The sequence below is a fragment of the Bombina bombina genome, chromosome 9 (genome assembly GCF_027579735.1).
Source record: "Bombina bombina isolate aBomBom1 chromosome 9, aBomBom1.pri, whole genome shotgun sequence".
Lineage (NCBI taxonomy): Eukaryota > Metazoa > Chordata > Amphibia > Anura > Bombinatoridae > Bombina > Bombina bombina.
In genome coordinates, this window is record NC_069507.1 from 132,151,375 (window position 1) to 132,172,838 (window position 21,464).

At 36.4% G+C, this 21,464-nt stretch overlaps 1 protein-coding gene across 1 annotated transcript in view; it reads right to left on the reverse strand.

Annotated features, from left to right (window-relative positions):
• Positions 1-543: 543 nt before the first annotated feature.
• LOC128640452 (glycine N-acyltransferase-like) overlaps positions 544-21,464 on the reverse strand; it is a 170,735-nt gene continuing 149,814 nt past the window's right edge. The window contains exon 5 of the mRNA XM_053692931.1: positions 544-973. Within this exon, the coding sequence (XP_053548906.1) occupies positions 544-973 (430 nt within the window). The remainder of the gene's footprint in view (positions 974-21,464) is intronic.

Below are 21,464 nucleotides of genomic sequence, written 5' to 3' on the forward strand. Positions count from 1 at the left end.
GCAGAGGTCTTTGGTCTCAGCAGTAGGATAAACATATGAAAGTATCACAGCAGAGGTCTTTGATCTCAGCAATAGGATAAGCATACTCAACTATCACAGCAGTGGTCTTTGGTCTCAGCAGTAGGATAAGCGTACACAAGTATCACAGCAGAGGTCTTTGGTCTCAGCAGTAGGATAAGCATACAAAAGTATCATGGCAGAGGAGATTGGTCCCAGCAGTAGGATAAGCATACACAAGTATCACAGCAGAGGTCTTTGGTCTCAGCAATAGGATAAGCATACCCAAGTATCACAGCAGAGGTAATTGGTCTTAGCAGTAGGAGAAACATACACAAGTATCACAGCAGAGGTCTTTGGTCTCAGCAGTAGAATAAGCACTTTAGAAGTAGGAACCCTCAGATAAAGAGCAGGAACCAGTTAACATAGGACCTTCTTAGGTAATAACTCAGTACAAAGTGATGTACTGAGCAGCCTTATATAGGGACTCCCACACCTGTGCCTTCCAGGTGGGAGTTTTAACAATCAGAGGCTGGCTCTTTAAATCTAGGCTGCATGCGGCCCACGCTGTTTTGCCTTAAAGGGACTGAATTCCCACATGCATGATATACTCTGTTGTTTGAACCCTGTCCTTAAAAGAGCTCTCTGGCTTATTTTGCTTTCAGGGGCTACCTCACAGAAGATTGGTGTACCCCTCTTATAATTTATAGTAGCCATTGTAACTATAATTGGGAAGCTTATTCCATGGTTTCTGTAGGCAGGGAGTGTATACCCCATGCCAAATGCAGAAGTGGGATCACACAATGTCCATGAGACAGGCAGACCACTATCCTTTTCTCGGGCACAGACTGTTGGTACATTTTGGATACATCGCTCCAAATAATGCAGACTATGCTTGTTTCCTCCATACTTCCAGTTTGCATTAACGACGGATGCTTCATTGAATGACAAGGAAGAAATCTGCCATTTATTTTGGCTGTAGAAGGAGGAAAGAAAGGAGGAAACTGAAAAAAACTGACTCTACTTGAGACCCGCTAGAAATGTATGATTTGTACTTCTATAAATATATTAGGAAGGACTAGCAATTTGATGCTAATTGGACAAGTACAACTGAGGGGCTCGATGTGCACTGATACTAATTGAAAGTATCTATACAAAGACTTAAAATGGTCTATCCATGGAAAATGAACACAAACACCCACATTTCACAGTAGCTTATTTTTAAAGGGACAGTCTACACCAAAATTGTTCTTATTTAAAAAGATAGATAATCCCTTTATTACCCATTCCCCGTTTTTGCATAACCAACACAGTTATATTAATATACTTTTTACCTCTGTGATTACCTTGTATCTAAGCCTCTGCAGACAGCCTCCTTATCTAAGTGCTTTTGACAGACATGCAGTGTAGTCAATCAGTGAAGACTCCTAAATAACTTCACGGGAGTGAGCACAATGTTATCTATATGACACACATGAACTAACACTGTCTAACTGTGAAAAACTTTCAAAATGCTCTGAGCTAAGAGGCGGTTTTCAACGGTTTAGAAATCGGTTTGAGACTAGCTAGGTTTAGCTTTTTAAAAATACCACCAAGGGAACAAAGCAAATGTGATGATAAAAGTAAATTTGAAAGTTGTTTAAAATTGCATGCCCTATCTGAATCATGAAAGTTTAGTTTTGACTTTACTGTCCCTTTAACTGAAATATTTTACCTGGAATATTTTAAATATGGAACATCACATCTGACATATTCATTTTGTGAAAGCAATTTTTGAAAGAAAAGTGGGCAGTAATACATCTTAAAAATTGGTAAGGCCAAAAGCCATAAATAATGATTTGCTGGTTGGAGCAATAAGTTGGTAATAATATATATATATGTACTGTTCAAAAGTATGAATGCTTTTAAAAAATAAAATGTTAGTTTATTTTTATCAATTAACAAAATGCAAAGTGGGTGAACAGAAGAAAAATAAAAATCAAATCAATATTTGGTGAGACCACCCTATGGGGCATATTTATCAATGTGCGAGTGGACATGATACGAAGTAGCGTATCATGTCTGCCGCACATCGATAAATGCCGACAGCATACACTGCCGGCATTTATCATTGCATCAGCAGTTCTTGTAAACTGCTGGTGCAATGCTGCCCTCTGCAGATTCTCTAGCAGGGGGTGTCAATCAACCTGATCGTATCCGATCGGGTTGATTTCTGTCCGGGGGCTCAGAGCAGATGGACAAGTTATGGAGCAGCAGTCTTTAGACCGCTGCTTCATAATGTTGTATATCCTAAGTTACAATACAATTTATTATTATCTCAGCAGTAGCCTCCAGTTATGTTGATACGTCTCAGGAGTGTCAGCCAACGTGTTTAGTATTGTAATTATGAATATTCATAATTAATAGCAGTATAAAATTATTCTCAGCGATATCTACAATTAATATAGCAGAACTTTGTCAATACACTTCAGTAAGATATTAAATCTCTGCAGTGTACTCCAAAACATCACTATTGAACTATCTATAAGCTGGACAACAATACTATTATTAAAAATGTATATTTAATCCTTTATTTTGATCAGTTATCTTTATAGACACCTTGAATTATATTTATGTAAAAACTAGATTGTGAATCAGTTATATATGCTTATTCTGTTAAAATTTTCTATATAAAACAGCCCATAAAATATATCTCTAAAAATGAACCTTACTCACAATGAATCACTTATTAAAATATCACAATGACAATACCAGAACAGTCTATAATTATCTAGCAAAATTTACACCAATACTAAAATATGAACAAATAACTTAACAGTGCTTAGTTAACAATATAAAAAGATACTTCACAAAAATCTTACTAAATCTCAACAGATCTAAGAGGACTTTCAAAAAAATATATTTAAACTATTTAGCCCACAAATTGTTATATATAACTTCAATTAAACCACCAGAAATTGTATATTGTTAATGCAACAGCCTGTTTACAGTATATGCCAATTAATCTGGCCTGAAACAACCTTTTATTTAGCCACAATAAAACAAATTCTAAAATATATTGCAATAGCTGCAATTATCTTATGACATTAAAATACAAAAATTATTTCTAAATATTAATATTTAACACCAATATACTTACTACCCTTGATCTAAATAATATTAAATATAAGAAAAAAAATTACCTTATAACTCACAGCTGTAGTTTAACTATGCTATAAAGAATTTCTTTGCTAAATCTATTAAAAGATAAAATAACCATTAATATGTCATCAATTAAACCAATTTGAAGGTTCAGCTTTTTCAGATAAATTCGTTCACCTTCATATGAGAGGTATTGCAATTCTGGAAATAAAAAGGTTAGCCCAATTTTGCTTTCTAAAGACTGTGGTCCACGGCAGCAAATTAAGTCACTCAGGTAAAATTCAGCAGCATGTCCTTTTTTTACTTTTGCATGAGACTTTTATCAATTGATTACAGTCTACCTCTTCACTATAATCATTGGTGAAAGCTGGGATACACCCTAATCGGTGCTTGTCTCTCATTGGCCCTCAAAGCTGAACATTTTATTGGTTCTTTAAGAATGTATATGGGGATTTCAAATTCTCTGATACTACAATACCCTTTGATTGTAATTCTCGCATCAACCACTGGAGGGCGACAAACAATAGAAAAACAGTTTCATTATCAGTTACTGCTACAGCTTAATTTATATGTTTTTAAGTGTTCATTAAATACACTTATGCCTAGATTTAGAGTTCTGCGGTAGCCATCAAAAGCAGCGTTAAGGGCTCCTAACGCTGGTTTTGGCTGCCCGCTGGTATTTAGAGTCAGTCAGGAAAGGGTCTAACGCTCACTTTCCAGCTGCGACTTTTCCATACCGTAGATCCCCTTACACCAATTGCGTATCCTATCTTTTCAATGGGATCTTCCTAACGCCGGTATTTAGAGTCTTGGCTGAAGTGAGCGTTAGAACTCTAATGACAAAACTCCAGCCGCAGAAAAAAGTCAGGAGTTAAGAGCTTTTTATTTTAGAATAGGGTAGGGCATTTTTTTATTTTGGGGGGCTTTGTTATTTTTTTAGGGGGCTTAGAGTAGGTGTAATTAGTTTAAAATTCTTGTAATCTTTTTTTATTTTTTGTAATTTAGTGTTTGTTTTTGTAATTTAGTGTTTTTTTTTTTTTTAAATTTAGTTTATTTGATTTAATTGTAATTGTAGGTAGTTTAGTTAATTTATTTATTGATAGTGTAGTGTTAGGTTTAATTGTAACTTAGGTTAGGATTTATTTTACAGGTAATTTTGTAATTATTTTAACTAGGTAGCTATTAAATAGTAAATAACTGTTTAATAGCTATTGTACCTAGTTAAAATAAATACAAAGTTGCCTGTAAAATAAATATAAATCCTAAAATAGCTACAATATAATTATTCGTTATATTGTAGCTATATTAGGGTTTATTTTACAGGTAAGTATTTAGCTTTAAATAGGAATAATTTATTTAATAAGATTTCATTTATTTCATTAGATTTAAATTATATTTAACTTAGGGGGGTGTTAGAGTCAGAGTTAGACTTAGCTTTAGGGGTTAATACATTTATTAGAGTAGTGGCGAGGACCGGTCGGCAGATTAGGGGGTTAATACTTGAAGTTAGGTGTCAAAGATGTTAGGGAGGGCAGATTAGGGGTTAATACAATGTATTATAGTGTTTGCAAGGCGGGAGAGCGGCGGTTAAGGGGTTAATACATTGATTATAGTGGCGGCGAGGTCCGGTCGGCAGATTAGGGGTTAATAAGTGTAGGTTGGTAGCAGCGACGTTGGGGGCAGATTAGGGGTTAATAAATATAATATAGGGGTCGGCGGTGTTAGGGGCAGCAGATTAGGGGTTCATAGGGATAATGTAGGTTGCGGCGGTGTCCGGAGCGCAGATTAGGGGTTAATAATAATATGCAGGGGTCAGCGATAGCGGGGGCGGCAGATTAGGGGTTAATAAGTGTAAGGTTAGGGGTGTTTAGACTCGGGGTTCATGTTAGGGTGTTAGGTGCAGACTTAGAAAGTGTTTCCCCATAGGAAACAATGGGGCTGCGTTAGGAGCTGAACGCTGCTTTTTTGCAGGTGTTAGGTTTTTTTTCAGCCAGCTCAGCCCCATTGTTTCCTATGGGGGAATCGTGCACGAGCACGTTTTTCCAGCTAGCCGCTACCGTAAGCAACGCTGGTATTGAGAGTTGAAGTGGCGGAAAATATGCCTCTACGCTCCCTTTTTGGAGCCTAACGCAGCCCTTCAGAGAACTCTAAATTCCAGCGTTATTTAAAAGGTGCGGGGGAAAAAAAACATGTGTAGCTAACGCACCCCTTTGGCCACAAAACTCTAAATCTAGTTGTTATAATTTCCAATATCAGCAACCAATATGTCCAACATGTATGGGACTATTTAATACTATTTAATCTGAGTATTTTTTTACTAAACATGTTATACTATGTATAATATTTTAAAAGATGTGTTTAAAAGTAAATTTTTTATAAGGGACTAGTAGTATAAACAAGTAATAGATATATGTATATCTAACTTATTTTGCATATCAGTTCATTTGTTATACTGGTACATATTTCTTTTCCCAGTCACCATCTTATATCATGTATAGATGAGCATTATAGTTATTGATTAATACATGTCTCAACAGTGTTTAAAACATGGGCTCAAATCTATGACACATTTATATGCTAACTTCTAGTATCTGTATTTATTTAGAAACCTTGTCTTCCCACCAGGTTCTTCCCTGTAAGGCTTATTAGATTCATGGGAAACAAATTGAACGTTATTTATTTTGAAATAAGTCAAAACATTCCAAATTCACCACAGATACTTATCCAATATAATACATTACCAAAGGCAATCTTATTTGTTGGTACTCTTTTGCAGAGCCCAGTAATATTAAATATTTCTGCAGTTTGCAGACAATTTGTACTTTAAAATTAATTTCAAAGTTACAATATCAACATGTGTTTGAAAGTGTACTTTAACATATGTTTTTGCTAGCCAGCATCGTGTGTATTAGGCCTTCAGTTTTGCCAGTGTCTCTTTCAGACATAATTTTGTGTATTGAATTTTCAGAGGAACCCAACATTTGTATATCATACAAGTATCAATTCCTGCATCCCCTGAGATTCAAAGGTCAGTTCTAGACTGCCTGACTACTGTCCCCACATGGGTTCATTATCTATTTGGACCTTTATTAGGGCAGGAAACTCTAAATATGGGCAATTTTCTTTGAAAAGACTTACTACACAAATGTTTGTTCCTTTTGTTCTCTGATGTTCTGTAATCAGGAAACAGGGGGTTGGTCTGTTGTGGCTATTGCCCACTCAACTCATGTCAGGGGAGATATTAGCTGACATGAAATATTAATTTGTGATACATGTGTAGTTTATTCAATGTTACTTCACAGGTACCCTGACAAAATTACCCCTTCCAATTTTAATATATGTAGGACACATGTAATTGAATTGGCTTAAAGTCAGTGGTACTTGGTGAGTGTACTAACAGTATGCATCGTAGACAGTCTTACTATGAAGAGAGTCTGTTAATTTTTTCAATCCTCATATTTATGCTCCTTAGCTAGGCATCTTTAAACTACAATACTTCTTTAGTGCATTTGGGGATATGACACTTCATTCTCCCTCTATAGCTTGTAGTTGGGATCTAGGATGGCACGCTCACAACTGGTTAATATGGACCCATTTATCCATAAAGGTATTATTTTTAGGTATCCTAATTTTATAGGCAACTGGAGATATTTTGTCAGTAATGACAAAAGGACCCTTCCATGATGGAAGAAATTTCTTCTCCTTAACCTGATCTCTCTCCAAAGTTATAAAGATAAACTTGATTGTTAATTTCATATTCTCTTTGGACGTTTTGAGATCATAATAGGTTTTAGCGGCGGTTGCGGCCTTCTTTATGTTGCTTTGAGCAAATGCAAAAGCATATTGCAGATGCTTCCTTAAGTTCTTCACATATAGATGTGCATTAGCTGCATTTATTAAGTACTGGTCAGATGTACGGCACAGTAAATGTTGAGGTACAACCATTCTTTTACCAGTCATCAATTCAAAAGGTGACATCTTAGTAGCACTACTTGGAGTTGCTCTTAATGCCATTAGGACCAGAGTCAATTTTATATCCCAGTCATTCACACACTTTTTGAGGATTTTAACAATGGACTGGTTGTAACGCTCTACACCACCACTAGAGGCAGCTCTATATGCAATATGGAGCTTTCTTTTAACCCCTAGTATTTTCCACATCTTGGTCATCACTTCACTAGTGAAGTGGGTTCCCCGATCAGATTCGATTCTCTGGGGTAAACCAAATATGGAAAACACATGGTTGATGAGCAATGCTGCGCATGTTTCAGCACTATTGTTAGGTGCACTGATGCAATCTACCCATTTAGTAAACAGGCATGTTACTGTCAACATGTATCTGTTACCTCTTGATGACCTAGTTACTGGACCAATAAAATCAATTTTGATATCTGACCATGGCATTACCATCCCATTTTTCCACAATGGCGATCGATGTGTTAGTGCAGTGGGTTGGAACTGTGGACAGTTTAAACAACCTTGACAGTAGGTTTGAACATCCTTCAACATATGTGGCCAAAAGGCGTAGTCATGCAATATTTCATGACCAGATGTAGGAGCATCATGGGCATGTTGAAACATGAGACCTCTGAACTTTGTAGGTACCACCCATTGTTGGATAACAGTTTTGGAGGTTCTGATTAACAAACCATCCTGAAATTTTAATTGTGCTTTTGAATTCATTAAGATTTTAAAATCTTCCTTGCCTAAAACTTCTTCTTTTGAGATGGGGTCGTTTTTAAGATCTTCTATATGTTTATAGAAGATACCTATAATGGGGTCTTCTTTTTAATTAGTGATCAGGTTCTCACTAGGAGAATCCTGACTCCATTGTACCAGGTTAGGCTCATTTTGTTGTTTAGCCTGGTTTCTGGTAATGGCTTCTACCTGAATTGCACCCTTTAAGTGGTCAATATTGAGGAGCTCTTCAGTTATGGCTCCTTGTTTGGCTAATGAATCTGCAAGATCATTGCCTTCCTTATCAGGATCTAGAATTCTGGAATGACCCTTGGTCTTTCTCCAGTGTATGGTTAAACCATTGGACACCACTAACTTATCAATTTCGTTGACCAATTTGCCATGTTTGACTGGTTTGTTGTTCGTTTTCTGCATGCCATTTCTTTTCCAAGCTGGCAGGTATTCAACAAAACTGTAACGCACATAATTTGAGTCAGTAATGATCACAAATTTGTGAATACTTTGATCAATAGCTATTTCAATGGTTTTTTTAGAACAGCAGTGAGTTCTGCAACTTGACTGGATCTTAGTCCAATGTTGAAACCTACAGAAATATTTGGGAATCCATTTTCCCAAGTTATACTAATGCCAGCGACTAATCTGCGCTCATTATCAATAGTGACATGGTAAGAACAACCATCAACATATATATATACATATATACCAAGGTAATGTCCTCATTGTATGTTTTATATGAGGAAAGCAATGGTTTCTCCAGAAAATCATCTTCTAATAACTCTTCCCCTTGATCTTCAGCAGTACAGTCATGGAGCTCAGCAAGCCCCTGTGCGACTGGATTCTTTTTGTTTTGTTTATAGCGACTTTTTAAAGGCCAGCCTTGTAAGCTGTTATGCAGCTATTGGACAGGTTCCCATCTCTACTTTGCAGATATAGCAAAGGCTGGTGGGCCACTTCTACAATAACTTTCTCACGCTGTATATAGCTGTGGAAATTTTGTAGAGCCCATACAGTAGATAAGAGGGCCTTTTCACAATCACTAAATTTTATTTCTACTGGGGATAAAGTTTTGCTCACATAAGCAATGACTTTGATTAAATTATAATGATTTTGTTATAAAACAGTACTCATGCTTATATCTGTATTATCTATCTATAAGTAGAACGGTTTACCCCCTTCAGGGTACGCTAAGCAAGGTGCTTGAGTGAGTTTTCTCTTCAGCTCTCTGATGGCTGTCTCTTGAGCCTCACTCCAGTGCCATTTTACATTCTAATTCTGCATAATTATCAATAAATTTGCAAGAATGATTTGTCATACCCAGGAATGATCTCAATTCCTTTAAGCTAGTTCGGTTCTTATAATTTACTATAGCTTCCACCTTTTTTCTGAGGATTTAACCCTTCAGAAGTAACTTCATGTCCCAAGAAGTTTACACGAGTGCGGCAAAACTAATTTTGATGTGAGCGGGCAGTGCTTCATAACATAAATTCACAAATTCTGAGCTCTCAAATTTGGGGTAGTCTTTGGCCACTTTTTAGTGCAGAAAGGAATTCTATAGGGCTTTGATTGGGGCCACATTTCAAACCATTTACAGCCTCTTTAGCAGCAGCGGTCGTGCGATAAAAAACAAACTCCTTTTTGCACTGTTGCTTTGTTTCACTCCAGGAATGAATATTCATATCCTTTAGTGAAGCAAAGAATTTGTGATGCTTACCTTCAAATACCCATGGCAGAAATGTAATTTTTAAATGCTCGCTATTAACATTCATTATGGATAAAGCATTTTCATAGACCTCTAAGTGGTCAATTATAGAAGTGGTCTCCTTTTTGGAAAATGTAGGTAACTGCCCTAATTTTACTATGGGGAGACCCCTTACGTATATTAGTATTATGTGGGCTATCTGGGTAGCTATCTCCGCCCTCTGACTCACTATTAGAGCTTCTCTCCCCCTCTGAGGTGGAGGAATTGCCTGAATTTAAAACATGAGTTGGCTGCTTATTTGGAAAGTGTATTTCTGAGCCACTCAGAGACCTTTGTATAAATTCTTCCCTAATGTTAATTTCTCATAAATTATTTTAGGGTTTTTATAATACCTGCACTATCCTCATTATTTGCACTGTTAAATTAGGGTTTTTATTATTGCTATACTGCCTTTTTAGTTCACTTAACTCTTTCTGTTGCTGGTTTTCAGCCTGACGATATTTCTCTATTAATAAGAAATTTTCTCCCTGGCTCTCTGCAATTTGTTCATTTAAACCTTCTATTTGGGCTACTAGATGTAGTTTATAATTTTGTAAGGTGGCCATGTTTTGAGCAAACTCATCAATTTTATCCTGGACTCGTTTTACCCCCCTGTTGCTCCAATTGGGAGTCCTGTCCTTCAATCTTATTGGACATTTCATTGTTCACATAGAGGAGCAGACCCCAAGTTTTGAAAAAAAATTTATCACATTTTTTAGGTTTCTGAGGTTGGCCAAATTTTAACAACCCTTGAAATATTTCACTTTCGCCACACCATATATTATTTGCAATACATTTTTTTGGCCTTAGTCTTAAGCATCTTAATATCAGGGTCTAATTCTCACTTAATATATTTTTAATGTGAGTAATGGATTCTGTTTTAAGCATTTCTGCCTGACTAATGTGCAACATATTTCAATATTAGGTAGAGATTAAATTGATTCACTTCTAGTAACAGACAATATTATTTTGGCTTAGCATTTGGTTAACTTGAAACGCTAATACAATTTTAACGGCACAAAAAAAATCTTTTTTTTATAATAATAATAATAATTTTTTTATAATAATTTTTATTTACTTAAAAATGTTTGATATCAATGTGATAAAGAATAATGATCTTTGAGCCGTGCCTCCAGTAATGTTGTATATCCTAGGTTACAATACAATTTATTATTATCTCAGCAGTAACCTCCAGTTATGTTGATACGTCTCAGGAGTGTCCTCCAATGTGTTACATATTGTAATTATAAATATTAATAATTAATAGCAGTATAAAATTATTGTCAGCAATATCTACAATTAATATAGCAGAACTTTGTCAATACACTTCAGTAAGATATCAAATCTCTGCAGTGTACTCCAAAATATCACTACTGAGATATCTATAATTTGGACAACAATAATATTATTAAAAATTAATATTTAATCCTTTGTTCTGATCTGTATATCTTTATAGACACCTTGAATTATATTTATGTAAAGACTAGATTGTGAATCAATTATATATGCTTATTCTGTTAAAATTTTCTATATAAAACAGCCCATAAAATATATCTCTAAAAATTAACCTTACTCAATGACAATACCAGAACAGTCTATAATTATCCAGCAATATTAAAGGGTTAGAAATTGATTCCCATATGAACCTAATAAAAATATTCTATTATAATAATGATTAAGGGCTCCATGTACTAAACAGTCAGCGAGCTACCCGCAACAAATCTCGCGTCAAAACTCGCAAACTGATATGTACAAAGCTGTCAACTATGTTAAAACTCACATCTTTAAAATTGCGAGCGTACTTATCCGCCAAACCTCGCTACCTCTCCATTTTTCACTGTAATTAGACACATTTGACCACCAACTCACCAAAAACGAATGTACTAAAAAATCTATTTGTCCGCTCGCGTCAATCTCCGCCCCCACCTCATTATTTTTGCCTCGCCAGCAGCTATGGAGAGAATTCTGTATTTGTTTATTCTCCGTGAAGACAGAATACTGGAAATGTTGCTAATAGTATGGTTAGAAGAAGGAGAGTTCGTGTCCCCGTGTATTCCTTCCACGGGTTGGTTTGCACAGCCTTTCTGACCTAGAGATCATACAAAGATTCCGGCTTGATCGTGAATCCATATTACACCTGTATCGAGAGATTGAAGATCATTTGGACCCTGGGCACTAACAGCATCGCTGATCCTTTGCCAGATCTGCTTCCTCCTAGAAAAATTTGTCTGTTTGACACGACATCCAAACAAATAATCATAAAAGTCAATAATCATGTGAATCAAAACGAAGTTTTGCTGATGAGAAAAGTGAGGATTCTTGGATTTTGAAGCTGTTTCAGATCCAGATGAAGCCATATCAAATTTGTAAATAAAGATCACAAAAAATAACGCTCTGTAATCACTCTCCAAAAATTTTGGAACAATAATAAAGTTGTTTACAAAAGTTGTAGTTTTATAGGAACAAAATTATATTCCCGCGACTACTATGACGTTTGTGACACCTTGCATGTCACGTGTTAACAATTGGCCAGACAATTCAACTGAAAGCTAAGTACATCAGCTTAGTCGCGGCGAGCGAGGTGTCAAATTTATCAATATTCCGCCACTGCTCGCGGCGGGCTAGACGTGTCTATTTATTGTGGGATTATTAGTACATAGCAACAGCGGACACCATTTCGCCCGCGGCGAGTAATGGCGAGTTTAGCCGCGTCTACAATGACGGATGAATTGACGGCTTAGTACATGGAGCCCTATAAATGTAATCATTTAAAATAGTTTTTTTTTATTAAAATAAACTATCACATACCTTATGTTAAGTTTAAATTGTCATGAAATGTGCGGTAATGACCGCCCATAAAATCAGGCATGGCTCATATAATCCAGCACCCACCCCCCATCCAATGGCAAAGTGGCTGGGCACCTTAATTTAAATATTAGATTCAGTCAGCATCGCATGTGCAGTACTGACGTTAAAGCACAGCTGTTCACAGCTTATTCATCCTATTGGTTGAAGGGGCAGCTTAAAGTGCAGAATTATATAACATTATATTTTAGGTTTACTGTCCCTTTAAGTTCACACGGGCAACTGAGTGGAGACAGACAGGTAACACTATACACAGATACTCTTTAAGACTTTACAAGCGGCTTCTGTCCTACACTTCATCCCGCTGTACTAAGGAGAGCAGCGTGTATACTAGAATTCCTCCCTGCCTGTGATGAAGTCCATCTGTGTTTTAAACGTTGAATACGGCAGTGAGTTTGAGAGGTATGTTTATTTAACTGTTGGGCTAATCTCCCCCTCCCTCTGTCTGTGTTTGCTTGATTAGTGACGGTGAGAGCTCCATTTCCACATGAAAGCAAACACAGCCAGAGGGAGGAGGGACCAAGGGAGATGAGCCCGACAGTTAAATAAACATAGCTTTCAAACTCACTGCCGTATTCAACGTCTAAAACTCAGATGGACTTCATCACAGGCAAGGCAGATATTCTAGTATACACACTGCTCTCCTCGTCTCTTCCTCTCATTTGAAAGTGTGAAGCTGCCCCTCCAACTTCCTGTCAGTACTAGTAGACTGCTTGAGAGTGAGACTGGGGGACGAGTGTGCATGCGTTGGTATAAAATAGTTTTAATGCGCATGCGGGCCACCATGATGTTTCTACCTAGGTAGAACATCGTAACAGGCACCATATAATGTTTAGAAAATGGGTTTGGTGCAGTTCTAAGTTTCAAATTGAAATTATAAAAAATGTCAAGAAAACTTTGCAAAGGTACCAATTACAAATGTATTTATTATTTTAAATAGTTTTTAATGAGTTAAAAATATTTTTTGGGTTTACTATCCCTTTAAGTCCAATACCAAAATATGGACTGATAAATGAACAGTGCTTTGCTAACAATAGAACAAGATACTTCACACAAGTCTTACTAAATCTCAACAGATCTAAGAGGACTTTCAAAAAAATATAATTGAAATATTTAACCCACAAATGGTTCTATATAACTTCAATTAAACCACCAGAAATTGTAAATTGTTAATGCAACAGCCTATTTATATGCCAATTAATCTGGCCTGAAACAACCTCTTATTTAGCCACAATAAAACAAACTCTAAAATATATTGCAATAGCTGCTTATGACATTAAAATATAAAAATGATTTCTGAATACTAATATTTAACACCAGTATACTTACTACCCTTGGTCTAAATGATATTAAATATAAGAAAAAATACTTTATAACTCACAGCTGTAGTTTAACTATGCTATAAATAATTTCTTTGCTAAAATCTATTAAAAAGATAAAATAACCATTAATATGTCAGAAAATAAACCAATTTGAAAGTTTCAGCTTTTTCAGATAAATCCGTTCACTGTCATATGAGAGGTATTACAATTCTGGAAGTAAAAAGGTTATCCTAATTTTGCTTTCTAGAGACTGTGGTCCACTGCAGCAAGTTAAGTCACTCAGGCAAAATTCAGCAGCAATGTCTTTTTTTTCCTTTTGCATGAGAATTTTATCAAGTGATTAAAGACTACCTCTTCTCTATAATCATTGGTGAAAGCTGAGATACGCCCTAATCGGGGCTTGTCTCTCATTGGCCCTCGAAGCTGAACATTTCATTGGTTCTTTGAGAATGCATATGGGGATTTCAGATTCTCTGACACTACAATACCCTTTGGTTGTAACTCTCACATAAACCATCGGAGGGCGACAAACAATAGAAAAACAGTTTCATTATCAGTTACTGCTACAGCTTAATATGTATGCTTTAAAGTGTTCATTAAATACACTTTTAATTTCCAGTATCAGCAACCAATATGTCCAATATGTATGGGACCATTTAATACTATTTAATCTGAGTATTTTCATACTAATCCTGATATACTATTTTTAATATTTTCAAAGATGCATTTAAAAGTCACATTTTTAGTAGACTAGTAGTATAAACCAAGAATAGATATATGTATATTTGATTTATTTTGTATATCAGTTCATTTGATATACTGGTACATATGTCATTTCCCAGTCACCATCTTATATCATATATAGATGAGCATTATAGTTATTGATTAGTACATGTTTCAACAGTGTTTAAGACATGGGCTCAAATATATGATACATTTATATGCTAACTTATAGTATTTGTATTTATTTAGAAACCTTATCTTCACCTCAGGTTCTTCCCTGTAAGGCTTATTAGATTCCTGGGAAACAAAGAGAATGTTATTTATTTTGAAATAAGTTAAAACATTCACCACAGATACTTATCCAATATAATATATTACCAAAGACAATCTCATATGTTGGTACTTTTTGCAAAGCCCTGGTATATTAAATATGTCTGCAGATTGCAGACGATTTGTACTTTAAAATGAATTTGAAAGTTACAATATAAACATGTGTTTGTAAGTGTACTTTAACATATGTTTCTGCTAGCCAGCATCATGTGTATTAGGTCTTCAATTGCCAGTGTCTCTTTCAGACATAATTTTGTGTATTGGATTTTCAGAGGGACACAACATGTGTATATCATACAAGTGTCAATTCCTACATCCCCTGAGATTCAAAGGTCAGTTTTAGACTGCCTGACTGCTGTCCCTGCAGGGGTTCATTATCTATTTGGACCTTTATTAGGGCAGGAAACTCTATATATGGGCTTTTTAGATCTGAAGGTGCCATGTGATAAAATTCCTTTGAAAAGACCTATCTTTCTATCTACACAAATGTTTGTTCCTTTTGTTCTCTGTAATCAGGAAATGGGGGGGTGGTGGTCTGTTGTGGCTATTGTCCACTCAACTCATGTCAGGGGAGATATTAGCTGACATGAAATATTAAATTGTGATACATGTGTAGTTTATTCAATGTTACTTTACAGGTACCCTGACAATAACTTCTGATTCCTTCTGTTTCCAGCTAGCCTGAAGGCTCACCGGAAACAAGTGCATCAAGCTCCCTTCAGAGCTTGATAAATTGGCCCCTTTTTCTTTAAAGCAGCATGAGTCTTTCTAGGTAAGGTTACAGAGTAAGGGATTTTGTAGGCATATAGTCAGGTGTAGGATTGATAGGTTGAAATACAATCATTAATTGAAACAGAAACAGTTGTGTATGAGGAATAAAACTGGGTGAGGAACAGCCAAACTTTAAAGGGACACTGAACCCAATTTTTTTTTTCTTTCGTGATTCAGATAGAGCATGAAATTTTAAGCAACTTTCTAATTTACTTCTATTATCACATTTTCTTCATTCTCTTGGTATCTTTATTTGAAATGCAAGAATGTAAGTTTAGATGCCGGCCCATTTTTGGTGAATAACCTGGGTTGTTCTTGCTGATTGGTGGATAAATTCATCCACCAATAAAAAAGTGCTGTCCAGAGTTCTGAATAAAAAAAAAAGCTTAGATGCCTTCTTTTTCAAATAAAGATAGCAAGAGAACAAAGAAAATTTAATAATAGGAGTAAATTAGAAAGTTTCTTAAAATTGCATGCCCTATCTGAATCACAAAATATTTTTTTTTTTTGGTTCATTGTCCCTTTAAGTTAAATCACCCTCTCTATACTGAAGAAATATCAAGTAGTGCTGTCCAGAGTTCTGAATAAAAAAAAAGCAATAGCAAGAGAACGAAGAAAAATTTATAATAGGAGTAAATTAGAACGTTTCTTAAAATTGCATGCTTTATCTGAATCACAAAATACATTTTTTGCGGTTCAGAGTCCCTTTAAGTTAAATCGTCCTCTCTCTACTGAAGAAACATCAAGTAATATAAAACTAGCCAAAACAAATAAAGCTGCAGGTTAAGATCATTTGCTGCCAGCGGAATTCTTTAAAATAATGCAGAACCATGTAATCCCTATACTACAGAATTTATTTCAATATTATGTGGAAGGTAAAAAATGTTCGCACTATTTTACAGCTTCAAACATTTCTTTAATCCTAAAAAAAAGCAAGGACTCAAAGAATCCGACCTCATTTATACATATATCTTGATTCAATTATGATTATAAATTATTGTCAACTATTATAGCAAGGAAATTTCTTGATCCCTTAATACATACGGATAAAGTAGGCTTTATGACTAAATGGAACCAATCAAAAACTTGTACAAAACAATGCTGGTTCTGGATTATTTTTCGAATAACCCAAACATTAGGAAATCACATTAAAACGTTGACCTGGCCTTCCTTACAGTAGATGTCGGAAAGGCTTTCAACTCAATATCATGGGATCATTAGTTTTCTTCTTTAGATAAATTTAGTTTGAAGGGACATTTTAATCAATTTATAGATACAATATATAGAAATCCTAGCTCCTCCCTAATAATTTATAGTGAAGCAACTGAAAGATTTAATATAAATAGAGTTACTAGACAGGGATATCCTATATCACCACTTCTATTCAATCACTAGAATCCTTGGCAATTCTGTTGAGACAGGAGATGAGAGGAATTTATGTAGGAAGGGAAAAATTAATGTTATTGCTATTTGCAGATGATGTTTTACTATTTCTGAGTGACACCAAACAAAGCATTCCACATTTGTTCTAATTCAGGATATAAGATAAATATACTATATTGAAATCAGAATTACTTTGGATAATCAAACCGAGACATAATACAGCTAAACATCCCTTTAAAGAAGTAGACAAATTAAATTATCTGGGTATTAAGCTCAGTAAAAAACCTGCACAATGGTATGCCTTACATTTCCCAATGTTCTTTGAGGAGTGTAAGAAGAAACTTGAAGTTTGGATTTCACTGCCTATATCTATATCAGTTTGAGTCATGTTAATTAAGATGATCATTTTTCCTAAGCTATTAGATTTGCTACAAAACCTCCCTTTACTGCTTTTTAAGAAAGATATACAACTGTTTAATAAGCTATTGTCATGATACCTGGATTGGCTACACATTAGAGGTGGTATTGTGATCTCATCATTGCTAGTTTAATCAGAAATGTTCTCTTTGTGTTCTGGAATTCTGCAGTTTCAAGACCCCCCTCCTTTCCCCCTCCTTAGCCTGTCACATGTTCTCTGTGTAACATGTGTGTGTAGGAATGCAGGGGGTTTCGAGGCCCCCCTTTTCTTGGAAACCGATACTGTGAGCCAAGGCTGGCTATGTGTGGCTAACTCGTCCTAAATTAAAACAAGGGTGGTGTCCTTGACAAGACAAAGAAAAGGGGAGTTTTAAAACTTAATATTACAGAGACTTGGGTAGAACTTCCCTGAGCCTCAAGCAACTAATCTTATGGATGGAGGTTCTCCACATATCTAAAGGAATTTGGTGATAGGTTAGATATTGTGTTTGCATTATTTTTATGTCCTATTTCATTTCAAAGAATTGAAACATTGCACATGTATGTTATTTTGAATATTTTAATAATTTTGCACTGTGTAACCTGTATTGATAATTTTGTTATTGAACACATACAGCTAGATTACGAGTTTGGCGGTATGAGTGAAAAAGCAGTGTTATGGCTCTTTTTCACTACCGCTGGTATTAGAGTTTTGCAGGTTTAGCTGCACCGCACACTTTTTTGGCTGTAACGCAATGTAACTACCGCAGCTTCCTTCCTTTGGGCCAGTATTATGAGTTTGCCTGGGAGTCCAAAAAGTGAGTGATACAGCCTATACCATCAAGATCCGTACCGTAAACTGAAAGTCAGTAGTTATGGGTTTTATGCTACTACGCCGTAACATAAAACTCATAACTAAAGTGCTAAAAAGTACACTAACACACATAAACTACCTATTAATCCCTAAACCGAGGCCCTCCCGCATCACAAATAATAAGAAAAAAATATTAACCCCTAATCTGCCGCTCCCGACATCGCAGCCATTAGAATAAACATATTAACCCCTAAACCACCATACTCCTGCATCGCAAACACGAGTTAAATATTATTAACCCCTAATCTGTTGCCCCCAATGTCACCGCCACCTACCTACATTTATTAACCCCAAATCTGCCGCCCCTAACATCACCGCCACCTACCTACATTTATTAACACCTAATCTTCCGCCCCAACATCGCCGCCACTATACTAAAGTTATTAACCCCTAACCCTAACGTAACCCTAACCCTAACACCCACTAACTTTAATGTAATTAAAATAAATCTAAATAAAACCTACTATTAATGACTAAATAATTCCTATTTAAAATTAAATACTTACCTGTAAAATAAACCCTAAGCTAGCTACAATATAACTAATAGTTACATTGCATCTAGCTTAGGTTTTATTGTTATTTCACAGCTAAGTTTGTATTTATTTTAACTAGATTATTTAGTAAATAGTTATTAACTATTGATGTTGAGAGTGTGGTATAACTCAGCAAAAACCAAACCCTTAGGGGGCGCCTCCAAACACAAATGACAAAAAATAGTAGTGTGACAGGAAAAAGAGAAAATTGATATACAACTTTAAAAGCACTATATCTACCAAACAATGTCCATAGGAGATATGTGGAAAACAAGTTCCAATGTACAATAGTCCAAAAAAGTGTGGCAGTTTCGGTTGTAGGATAGTCTTCCTATGATGTTAGATTACTGAAAAAAGAAAAAACAGAGGCGCCGACATGGCCTAGTAATGCAAAGTTAAGTGGCTCCAATAAACACAAATCCAGATGTATACTCACAAGAGCAGCGCAACCTGTGGTGCTATTGATGCAGGCCGGAGCCTCGCAGTGGTCCAGCTCACTGTGGGATTGAAGTTGATACCTAGAAGATGTCCCTGAGGGGATTGATAGTAGATATCCTACGTGGACACAAAGTATATGCACATAGCCCAGTATTGTTAAGACAGAGAGACAAGTAAGTGAAGAATAAACTTACAAGATCCAATGCACCTCCAGGTGCATTAACAGCAGGCTGGGACCTAACAGTTGCCCAGCAGACTGGAAAACTCCCAGCAGGTCCTGGTCTTCCTCAGGTGGCTAATAGCAGCACAGCCCAATTATGTACTCACAAAAAATACACCAAAGGGCAAGCAAGTGTATTAAAATGTATAAAACTTTAATAAAAAGCGGCGCGTTTCTCAGCTGACTAAGAGCTGTTTCCTCAGGCTAAAAAATATATATCATAATGAAAATAAACTTGCTATTTAACAGGATATGCATAATGAGAGCACAATCTGATAGGTGCAACAATTAAGACAATTCATTAGTCACAACTGTGTATAATTAGTTGGTATGGTAGCCTTTGTAAACATTCCATTCACTGCAGTCTTCAAAAAACAAATAAGCAGACACAAGTTTCCCATTTAAATGCACATAATTATTCAGAGATGACATAAATAAATAACATTTGGTAGTTGTGCAGAGCCCCACTACCAGTGCTATTCTGAGAGCAAATCAAACAAATATTTTTGTACATAATAAAGGTAAATATATACATAGGAGTGAATATATAAAAATACAAGTATAAATACACAAGACCAAAGTGTGATGTAACATAACATCACTAGAAGCTCATAGTGTGCTTGATGTTAAAACAATGAATATATACAACATATTTAAAAACATAGTAAAAAAATCCTAATAGAGATCCAAAGCATGATGAGACCAAGCAAACTATAACACTGACCTTGCTTTTCAGCATGCAAATGACAGGCCCTGTGGGGAGACGCTGGTATGTGTGAAGCCCAGCTGCTTGATTATGAATAGTGCAGTGACTGCATGCTTTTCATATGTATTATTATTATTGGCCCTGTATTGATAGCTGTGACAGACCCTTCTGTCAGGACTGAAGGAGTTAATTGTGTTTAGCTAAGAAACTAATTTCTAAAGACAGAGTTGCTGGCTCCAGCTATAATCTAATTAGTGCTAAGCATTCTATTGTTTGATCACCTCCAGAGAGAAAACGCCTAAGTGATAAGAAGGGCCAAGAGTGTCTTGTGGTTGAAGTGTTTAAGTAATATAATTCTATTGTATCATGTCAAAGGGCTTGTTCCCTCCATGTAATGTACAACAGTCTTTCAACCCCCATCTGGGGGGGGGGGGGTGTCAAACCTGTATAAATACTAGGCATCTAGCCTTTAATAAATCTCATTCTGTTTTAAACCTGAAAACTGGCTTGGTTGTGAATTGCTGATTCCCTATGCAGGACATTGTTCATCTGGTATTAACCTTGGTATCCTGTTGGTACTGTAACATTGGTGGCAGCGACGGAATGAACCTTATTGCCCAGAAGAGCAACTACACAAGCCAGTAACCTCAGGAAGAGGGGGATTATTACAATACTGACTAAGATGGAAAAGAGAAAAGTAAATTTTGCAGCTTTTAAAAACTTCCTGGAAACAGAAGGAGAGATTGATGGGTACCTTGCGGATTTTGAGAGGCAATGTGCACTACACAAGGTACCCGCAGAGGACTGGGTCACGATATTATCTGGAAAATTATCCGGCCGGGCCAGAGAGGCTTTTCGGGCCATTCCAGATGAGGAAGTCAGGGATTATAATACTGTAAAAGAGGCTCTGCTCTCCAGGTATGCGGTTACACAGGAGGCATACCGGAGGCGGTTCAGAGACACTGTTAAAGTAGCTGGAGATTCCTACCTTGAGTGGGCATGTAAGGTGCACCGCACAGCAGCTCACTGGATAGCGGGGTGCCAAGCCGTATCTGGGGAAGAGGTGCTGCAGCTATTCCTGTTGGAACATTGCTTCGACAAGTTACCCGCAGGAGTTCGAGAGTGGGTTCGGGACCGTAAACCCTCCACCCTGCAGGAAGCGGCTCGCTTGGCAGATGAGTATACGGATGCCCGCAAACTGGACACTGCTACCACTAAGCCCCCTGCTAGAGTGGAGTACAGACCCCCAGTCACCCCAGCAGCTGCCAGTTACCAAACCCCGGCGCACCGCTATACCACACGGCCTCTGGCCACGAACTACCCTCAGAG